General features: G+C 55.9%; 1 protein-coding gene across 2 annotated transcripts; it reads right to left on the bottom strand.

Annotated features, from left to right (window-relative positions):
* Positions 1-1672: 1672 nt before the first annotated feature.
* On the bottom strand, positions 1673-7249 carry LOC110152913 (CXXC-type zinc finger protein 1). Of its 2 annotated transcripts, XM_020916761.2 has the most exons (15): positions 7032-7247; positions 6088-6206; positions 5885-5985; positions 5391-5626; positions 5124-5306; positions 4719-4745; positions 4397-4642; positions 3885-3992; positions 3593-3777; positions 3113-3320; positions 2920-3030; positions 2741-2790; positions 2526-2622; positions 2206-2358; positions 1673-2097 (listed from the first exon to the last, which is right to left on the bottom strand). In XM_020916761.2, the coding sequence occupies exons 1-15, from the start codon at positions 7032-7034 to the stop codon at positions 1951-1953; spliced, it is 1974 nt and encodes a 657-aa protein (XP_020772420.1). In that variant the 5' UTR covers positions 7035-7247; the 3' UTR covers positions 1673-1950. The 2 variants fall into 2 exon arrangements, with proteins under 2 accessions (XP_020772420.1, XP_070308629.1); XM_070452528.1 differs by lacking the exon at positions 1673-2097 and having other exon boundaries at positions 2223-2358; positions 3113-3409; positions 7032-7249.
* Positions 7250-10063: the final 2814 nt, after the last annotated feature.

Below are 10063 nucleotides of genomic sequence, written 5' to 3'. Positions count from 1 at the left end.
ATTGGAAGCTCAGAGTCCTAACCACTGGACCACCAGGCAATTCCCTGCCTTTCATTTCCTAATGGCTAAATAAGGAGGTGTGCTACTGCTCACCCTGCTTACTGCACTTATATCAATACCTCTGCACAAGTATAGATGATCCTAGATAACACTCCCAAAAGACAAAATGGTTATAAGATTAAAAAAAGAAAGAAAGAAAAAAAGAGATCCTTTCAATGATCTATTTAGTTGGCTCCCTTCAGGACTAGGTATTTTTTTCACTCAGTTTTACAAATGACTATCGTTTTCATTTTATGTATTATTATCCTTTTAGTAGCTTTCAAGCTACTCATGGCATGTATCACTACATGCTTCAATTCAACTTCTAAAAGTACACGTACAATGTTTGTGTAACAAATCAGTATGACTGATAACATGTATAGCCTATAAAATGTTTCCCTATCACCATATACCTGTCAGCCACTCCTATTAAAATGACTGCCGACAACTCCAAGCCTCTTTGCCTAACAGTCAGCCATATCCATTTCAACGAGAGGCACAGAACAGAGAAAGACTTACATTGATGAAAAATTAATCAATAGTCGATCTAAAGGAGAAATAGATGGTTTTCTTTGAGCCAACCTGAGAATTACAACCCTAGAAATAGTATTTCAGAAAGCTCTAAGGCACAGAAGTCGAAGGCACAGTTATATATATATTTGAGACAAAGGATCATGTATCAAAATGACACGCTGACATTTTACATAAAGTTCACCAAAGATACATAGTCCAGATCTAAACATAGGAAGTAGCGCAGGTTACAAAATTAGGAAAGCATTAAGAAAGTTATAATCTAAGGATTACATTGCTGGCATCAAAAGAAGGGGGAGAAAACATTGATCTTTACGGTTGAGCAGACCTTGTTGCCTTTGGGGAGGCCTGGTTAATGTATAATGCAGGCGCACACTGCTCAGTAGGAAGGGCCCAGTACAGGCAGGCAGCTGTTATGCTTAAATTTTCTTATCTTCCCTTAAAACTTAAGATCTGCTCCACAGCGATTGTGTCTCCCTCTCTCCCTGCCACCCCCCCCCCCCCACCTCCCAAGATGAACAGTCACTGGAATACCCAGAAAACTCACGCCTCGTGATGGCCACAGCTCTTTCTCCCACCAGGGGAGAGGGCAGCACTGCTCTGCAGGTAAAAGACCAGGTCCGCGCAACCCACGAGGGTGCATCCTTCCTGGAAAGCCAGTGCCTGGGGCTGACTGGCCCTGACATTGGGTCGGGTTGGGGTGGGGGGCACTCCTGGTGTATGTGCACCCCGAGAGAGGGGTTTGTAGAGAAGAGGAAGGCCTTGTGTTCATCATTTAATACATCTCTGGTCTGGAGAATATGTGTAAGAGTAAGAACATTCCTGTTCACACAGGAATCAGTCATTCATGGAATGAGTGCGATCAAACACCTAGTCTCACAATAACTGGATGGCAGTGCAGGTCACTGGGCTCTCATTCAGCAAGCCAGATCCCCACGCCCAAGGTGGGGCCTGCAGAGCACCGGGTGGGCGCCAGCTGGATACGTGCAGCCACGTGCAGCCTACACCTGTAACTGCAGCCGCTCCGGAGCACAGGTGCGCCCCTCTACTCTAGGGCGGTGGGAACATATTTGCAACTGAAAAGTTTGGAGGCCACCAACAGTTATCTTTCTTGTTTCATCAAAATTTTATTAACAAAACCAGAGTTGGGGGAGGCCCGGGTGAGCAGACTCCACAGTCCCACCCAGGCACAGAGAAAGGAGAGACAAAAGACGTGAAATCCCAAGGCCCTGCTACGGGCAGACAGGCAGTCAGACGGTGGACGGATGGGCACAGAGACTCGGGGGCCGTCGGAGAAACATGAATGGCAGACCAGACAAACGGGGGTCCAGGGCCGGCCCGCCTGCGGTGCAGGGAGAGAGGACGCTGGACCGCCGGGGCTCAGCGCTCGGCGCTGGAGCGCAGGTCGGTGGTGAGCGGGTCGTGCTGGATGGTCTGGTGCAGCATCAGGGCCAGCAAGCCGGCCCTGTTGGTCATGGCCGTGCGAACGTTGCGCTCCTGCTCAAACAGCTCGTCCAGTTTGTACCACTGCGCGGGGAGCAGAGGCCTTCAGCAGCGGCCCTTGAGCCCCGCTCCACCGGACCCCGGCCGCGTCCGCACACCCGCGGGCAGGGCCCAGCGCGTGTCAGGACCTACCACGCGCACGCGCTCCAGGTCCACCTCGGCACGCCGCAGCTTCTCCCAGCAGTAGTGCCGGTTGCACTGGCGCTTGGGCAGACGGCAGAAGTCACCCGTGAGCTCGAAAACATCCCTTACGAGGGGGCACCCGCATACCTCGTCGGCTGGCACCTGCGGGGAGCCCAGGGTGGGTGGGGCAAGTGGCAAGTTCGGAGGAGTGGGAAGGAACGAGAGGGGAGGTGGGGGCAGAGGGAAGGGAGGAATGCAAGGAAGGGCTGCATCAGAAAAGAAGGGGTGAACATGGGCGGAGGAAGGGAGCGGGGGTGGGAAAGCCTTACTTTGGGGTCCCGTGAGTGCTCGGGGCATAGCACCTGGAGCCGCTTACAGTACGTCTTGCTCTGAGGGTTGTAGACGTCGCAGAAGAGCCGTGTGGCCCTGGGGGTGTGGAGCGGAGGACGTGGAAGAGCACGGCAGCACCCCCGCCCGCACCAGCCGGCGGCCACTTCTGGCCCCGCCTTCGCCCCGCGTTCATCCCTCACGCGCCCACACTCACCCCTCGATGCGGGTGGGGTACATGGACCCAAAGGACGTCTGGCTCTCGTACTGGAGGGGCGAGCACAAACGGAGGGAACTGTGGGCGTGCGCTGCGGGCCCTCGCCAGACGGCCCACCTGCCCCCCACGGACCCCGCGATGTCCCCACACCATCCACCCCCTCGGGCCGACACCCTGACCTTGGCGTAGCAGCGCTCCATGTGGCGCAAGGCAACGCGTGGGTTGATGGGGTGCCCGCAGGAGACGCAGAAGATCTGCAGGTCCGTGTCGTCACTGTCACCCTCGTTGCTCTGCGAGGGCGGAGGGGACCATGAGGCCGGACAGGACCAGGAGCGGGGCCCTGCGCCGGGCTGCCCCGGCTGCGGCCCTCACCTCCTCATCCTCGCGCACCGCCTGCTGCTTGGCGCGCAGGATGATGGCCTCAAGCTCGTGGAAGCGGCGCTCCATCTCCTGCAGGCGGGTGCGCGCGCTCTGCTGCTCCCGGCGGATGCGCTCGAGCAGCTTCTTGCCGTGCTCCTCGGCGATGCACGGGCTTTGCTGCCACTGCTGGATGCGCTGCGGGAGGATCTCGTAGATGCGGCTGCGGGAACGCGAAGAATTGGGTGCGCAGGGGAGGAGGCCAGCAAGGAGGCGGGTAAGTGGGGCGCTCCAATGCACGATGGAACGGGACTCAAGGGTAAAAGGGTGGGTAACCAGGTAAATGAACAGGCAGACAGCGGATGGGTGTGTGAGTAGGAGGACGGATAGGTGGGTGCTTGGTTGACTGAACAGTGGCCATGTGACTGACTGGGGGCTCCGGTCATGCCCTATCGTGTCCTTCCCGACTCCCCGGAGACCCCCAAAATGACTCACTTGGCCGCCAGCTTCATGCCGCAGTCATCGGAGCAATACTTGGAGCCGGGCTGGGCGGCGCGCACGCAGCCAGGCCCCAGGCACTGCGGCAGCGACGCGGGGTCCTTGGCGTCTGCCCGCTCCGGGTGTTTCCATTTGTCCTTGTGCTTCTGCTTCTGTCGATGGCGCTTGTATCTTTCGTCCTTCTGTGGGACGACACGCGTGGGGTCAGGGCAAGGCTAAAGTCGCCCCCGGACCCCTGATGCCCCCGGCGCCCCAGCCTGTCCCCTCCCCACACCCACCACCCTGTCACCTTCTTCTCTGACTTCTTCTCCCGCCGCTTCACGTGCTTCACTTTCACCGCCCGCTTCCGCAGCGCCGGGTCCAGGAACGGGGACTCCTCCGTGTCGCTCATCCAGGGCTGCCAGGGAGGCAAACGCTGATGCTCCTGCGCTCCTGGGGGCCTCCCCACGACCTACTCAGTCCCCGCATCAATCTTCCATACCCTCTGCCTCCTCTCTCCTCATTACGGATACTCTCTGCTTCTGTAACCTCTACTTGATGCGAAGAACTGACTCGTTTGAAAAGGCCCTGATGCTGGGAAAGATTGAAGGCAGGAGGAGAAGGGGACGACAGAGGATGAGATGGTTGGATGGCATAACCGACTCGATGGACATGAGTTTGAGTAAACTCGGGGAGTTGGTGATGGACAGGGAGGCCTGGCGTGCTGTAGTCCACGCGGTCGCAGAGAGTCGGACACGACTGAGCAACTGAACTGAACTCAACTGACTGACCCTTCCACCATGGGGCGCTCTGCCTGCTCACCAGGCTGTGGTCATCGAAGGCCCCTGCACAGAAGTCCTGGTACAGTTCAGAGTCCAGTGGGAGGTCCTCGTCCGAGAGCGGCTCGGGCGTCGCCGTGGCCTCCGGTGGCTCCTTGACTGCCGCAGATGCCACTGCCCCCTCGTCCTCTCGGAGGCGCCCCAGCTTCTGCGACGGCTGCGGCTGCGGCTGGGTGGGCAGGGGCCGGCGAGGCCTTGGCAGGGACTCTGAGGGCGTCACCGGCGAGAGCTGCGGGGCAGAATCTCAGGACTGGCCCTGACCGCCCTGCCCGCATGCCCCGCCCGCCCTGGGGGGCTGGACTCACCGAGGAAGGGAAGTACTTGTACGATTCCTGTGCCGGCAGGAGGAAGGCCCAGGTCAGCCCCAGGTGGAGGGAGGGGGGCCCTGCCCTCGCCCTGCCAAGTGCCTGACCCCACCCACCAGCCCAGCCTCACCTCCCCAGACACACCAGCCTGCCCGCAGCTCAGCAGCAGGACACCCTGCCCCAGCCAGGCCCGACCACCTAGAAATGCCTGGCCCTACCCTGTCCACCTGGGGCTGGGGGCTCCCCTGCCAACCCGGCACATCTGGTCACACCCCGCTCATCTGGACAGGACAGGCCGCTCGCCACCTGTCTGAACGCAGTTAGACCCCACCCTGCCTGCCCCTGCCGGCTCTTCCTGGACACGCTGGCCCCCACCTGACCCCGCCCAGCTCTGCCCATGCTCACCCGGGCCCGAAGCTGGCACTGACGCAGCCGGCACTTCTGCCGGATCTTGTTGGGACCCCCAAATTTCTTCATGTCTCGGCAGAAGTCGCAGTGGCCACAGTCCTCTGTGCGCCGGCAGGCCTCGCACTCGCCACACATGCGGGCTGATCGTTTGATCTGCTGCTGCTGCTGCTGCTGGTGATGCTGGCGGAGGGGCCCGGAACTCAGGAACCAAGCAGGGCCTCCGAGGGGAGCCCCTCACCGATCCCAGCCATCGCTGCCACTCACCTGGCTGGGCGTGGCCACCAGGGGCTGTGGAGAGGATTTGTGGGGCGAAGCGGATCCCCGAGCAAGCATGGCCCCAACCCCTGTCCCTGCCCCTGCCCTGCGCTGCAGGTCCGGATCCGGGGCAGGCCTCTTGCGCCCTCCACCCTCATCCCGGGGCTCACTGCCGTCTCGCTCGGAGCTGTCTCGCTCCCGCGACTTCTTATGCCGGTAGCGGATCTCCAGCTTGGGGTCCTTCTCTGTGGGGCAGAGGGCAGGGCCAGTGGGGGTTGGCATGGGGGGACCTCGAGGAGACCCCAGAACTCTTTCTTCCTCTTCTGGCCCACCCACCGGCTCTGTCTCCCTACTGCAGGGCAGAGCTGCCCCTTCTATCACAGCTCACAGGGCACCAACCCGCAGTCACTCTGCTCACAGCCACCCATCCGCTGCTCCCCACGACCCACCCTCCCATGAAGGCTCCTTTTCCTCCCTCGAAGCCCCGGCTGCCTGCCCCTCACCTCGGCACTCCCGACAGTACCACTCTCGGATGGCCTTGGCCATCTTCTCAGTGATCCGGATGCAGTCCCCGTGAAACCATTCATTGCAGTTGTCACACCCGCTGCGGAGGATGGAGCGAGTGATGGGAGACGTGAGGGGCGGGACCCACTGGCCTCACCCCACCTGGCCAGGTGTCCGTCCCGCCCGCCTCTCCCGGGCTCACATCATGAAGCAGTTAATGTCTGGTTTGCGGCAGATGCAGTAGATGGGCGCATTCTCCCCATTCTCGGATTTGCTGTCCTCCCCGGCGTCTGGAGGCTCTGGATCTGAAGCGTCGCCCTCCTGTGGGACCCGCCCCCCCATCATGGCACCTCATCCGACTAGTACAGGCCCATCATGGCTCACCACACATCTCAAGTCTCCCAATGCAGACTTCCCATCACAGCTCCTCATTAAATCTCTCCATCGTAGTCCCTGGAGACCACCCCCCATCGCTCACCCCTGATAGCTCATTACTCTGCTTCTTCACTCTTGTCTCAGACTTTCCAATCACTTATCCCACTGACACCCCCATCACTAGACACCCACTCATATAATGGCTCGCTGCAAACACCCCGCCACTCCCCACATTTTGCCCCTGTCATGGCTCTTCACGGGCCCCCCATCACAGGCTCTCATAGGCACCACTTTATTCATTCGGCAGACTTGCCAGCACGGTGCCCTTCAGATTCCGGAGTGATCAACCTCACCGGCGGCCCCGCCCCCCTGGATCCCTGGATACGGACTCATCACGGCTCCCTCCAGACTGCCCCAACACAACTCGTCGAAACTCTCCCCATCACTCTGCACAAAGAATCCCCCATCGGGACCCTCAGGGCACTACCATCAGGGATCCCCGCTAAACTTCCATTACAGACCCCCATTGATGGCTCATCAGAGAACTCCCCGATGGTTCCCCCACGAGTAAAAATTCGGACCATCAGACCCCCGTCATTCTACCCAGGGACCCTGGTTAAGGCACACAACAGACCCTCCCCCCTCCCCCATTCTGCCTACAGTCCCTCGTTATGGATCACCACAGACCCCCACGAGCCTACCAATGGACTCCACCATTTCCTACCTCACTGACCTCTAACCGCCGACTCCCTCCTGGGACCGCGCACTTACCATCTCTCGGCTCCCGACGCACCCGTTCGCGAACCCCGCCAGCGACCCGCGAACCTGCACAGACCACTCGGCGGCGTCCGCGGCCGTTGCAAAGGCGCCCACAAGCACTTCCGCTTTTCCTGGTACCTCCCAGGCACCGTACTCCTACTGCGCAGGCCCAGTGCGTCGGTTCCGCGACACACAAGTTGTTGTCGCCCGGCTAGAGCTCTGACAGTCTCCGAGGTACCGCCATCTTGACTACTGAGACCGTACGGCAGCCGAGTCCGTGTGTTCTCGGGAAACATGGCGGCGCCCGTAGTTCATCTTTAACAAGAAAGCCGCCATGTTGTCGGTCGGCCTAGTCCGTACAGTTACTACCTGTACGGCCGCTAAGTTTAGGCAATATGGTCGCCCCTACTGCGCGACCTCCATGCTGACGCCGCCATCGTGGAATCGTAAGCTCAGTGGCAGCGTCCTAATCGGCCACCGAGAGGGCGCCGCCATCTTGCCGGTGGATTCTGGCTCCAGCAGCTGGTACTGCCTAGATGTCTATAGGGAAGGGGGCCCGCTTTTAGGAACACTACTTGGATTGAGTCGCTCTTTCCACTATTCAGTCGTTTTTCCTTTCCGCGTCTACTAATGGACGTCTGTATACTGTGTGCCTTATGCTAGGAAGGAAAGCAGTCCCGTCGTTATGCCTCCCACATTACCTCTAAGGAAATTTTTGCCTATTAGGGGCAGGGGAAGCCCAGTCAGGCTTATATCTGATTTGGCCTAAACTTTATGTAAAACTGGAACAACCTGATTTATGATCTGTCAAGTACACGTTGTACATTTGTTCTAACCACTGCGATTAAAGAGTGTGTAAGGTATAGTTCCCGTGAGGCAGAAAAGGAAAGAGGACCTCAACAGAAGTAGGTTAACTTTATTCAGGCAAGGACGGGCGACAGTCGGCTTAACGACCAGGCTGAGCGCTGAGAGGGATCAGGGAGGCTCCATATTTATAGGGAGGTTTGTGGAAGCAATAAGGGAAACGTTAATCAGGCGGGAAATTTTGAGTATTCTTTAGTTGAGATGACATTTGTAGTTGGGCAGAGGGTGGTAAGTCTTCTGGGCGGGTGTAGGGGGTGGAAGGTTTCTGGACAGGGGCGGTAAGTCCCAGATGGATGCAACAGGCCTGGAGCATCGGGGTGGAGGTCAAGTTCTGTTTTGTTTTCTCCCAAGTTAGATGATTCAACGAGGGCCTTTGAGACTGTTTTCTAGGCCCAAAAGACTCCTTCAGAATGCCCACTTTCGGATAGGGAGAAATGCCTTCCTTTTGCTTTCTCCAGTAATTATTAACTTACCTGAGTTTCCCATATTTTTTCTACTTAGAATCCCCTAGGGGGGGATTAACTACTTAATCACCTATTTTTGTCCCTTCATTCTGTCCCTTATTATTCCTGTGACACCAATGCCAGCACTCCTTGGAGGATAAGGTTCCTGTCCCACATGCCAAGGTCATGCTCACTATGTGTCTGCTAATTTGTAACTACATATCGCTGTTGAAACCTTGAAGGAACGTACCTCTGCCGTGTTTGATGTATTAATATGTTCTTTTTTCTGATGCTGTATAAAACTGTTGAAAACTATGCTTCTCTAGAGTGCTTTCTTCCTTGGTGGAGGCTCCTGCACTCCTGGGCCAGTCCTCAGCTTGGTTCAGATGAAAATCTCTTCTGTTCTTTAATGTAGATTGATTGTGTTGACACCTCCCACCACTGTTTGCAGCTCACTCCTCCCAGCAGTGCCTTAGCCAGGCCTACCTGATGATTCAGCCTCTGGGCCTCTACAACAGCACTCATCCATCAGAATTAGGCAACAACTGAAGGCCATGTACGATGGTGACCTGACCATCTCTGTTGAGAATGGCTGGACCAAAGTAGATTTTTAAATCAGCAACCACCAGCTTCATCAAGTCTTCCCTTGACCAAACACAATGGGTCTGTCATTTGAGTTATTTAGCTGATAAGCACATCAAGAACTTCCTTGTCACAAGTAATAAACAGATAATAAAGCAGCAGCATTTATTATTTGTTACTTGTGACAAGAAAGGAGACAAGGAGATAGTTCTCAAAGCACTGTGTCCCTGGGGGCATTTTTAAGTTAAGCATGGAGGGAGGCATGATCATTATAATGAAGCAAAGGTTACGCTAGTTTGCCCAAAACTGCAAGTAAGTAGGCACTTGGTTACTTGCTCTCACTTTAATATCTTTTGACTGGAATGCACTGTAACCTTTTTAGAACATCTAGTGGCTGCAACTTTCTGCAAAACAAAACTCACTGGTTTAAACCCATCCTATCCCTAGCTAACACCCACCACCAGAGTGTAGATTATGCCCACTTCCTGGCGATGTCCACTTGGGTTCTCTTGTTTCATATGTATTCAGTTTTCTCTCCCATAAATTTAATTTAAAGTTTTAAAAAAATTTATGTAATGCATAACAAAAGATCCCCAGACTGGAGAGGCTGACGTTTCCTCAGGGTAATGCGCTAAAGTGGGCAACCATGAAAACCAAATAAGATACAAAGTGTCAGTACAACCCCTCCCCCCAACACATACACAGCCTGAAAGGGGAGGTGGTCATTATAAATGTCCTCATGTCCACATTCAAAGCCAGAATAACTTTATTCTTTTCAGGTTTAAGGGAACCTTATAAGTTTCAGTTCAGTCCAGTCGTTCAGTTGTGTCCGTTTAAGGCAATATAATTCAATTTAAATTAAATTTAATTGCATGCATGCACGACAGAGGATGAAATGGTTGGATGGCATCACCAACTCAATGGACATGAGTTTGGGTAAACTCCGCGAGTTGGTGATGGACAGGGAGACCTGGCCTCTTTGTGATCCTATGGACTGTAGCCCGCCACACTCCTCTGTCCATAGGACCCGCTAGGCAACAATACTGGAGTGGATTGCCATGCCCTCCTCCAGGGGATCTTCCCAACCCAGGGACTGAACCTGTGTCTCCCGTGTTTCCTGCATTGCAGGCTGTTTCTTTACCCACTGAGTCACCT

Source organism: Odocoileus virginianus, chromosome 22, assembly GCF_023699985.2.
Source record: "Odocoileus virginianus isolate 20LAN1187 ecotype Illinois chromosome 22, Ovbor_1.2, whole genome shotgun sequence".
Lineage (NCBI taxonomy): Eukaryota > Metazoa > Chordata > Mammalia > Artiodactyla > Cervidae > Odocoileus > Odocoileus virginianus.
This window is presented reverse-complemented; position numbering and strand designations above follow the sequence as displayed.

Coding starts and splice junctions, on each gene's coding strand:
- LOC110152913 (XM_020916761.2), bottom strand. Junction 5,986..6,087: donor GACATTAACTGCTTCATGAT/GTGAGCCCGGGA, acceptor CATCCTCCGCAG/CGGGTGTGACAACTGCAATG. Junction 5,307..5,390: donor TGGTGGCCACGCCCAGCCAG/GTGAGTGGCAGC, acceptor CCCCTCCGCCAG/CATCACCAGCAGCAGCAGCA.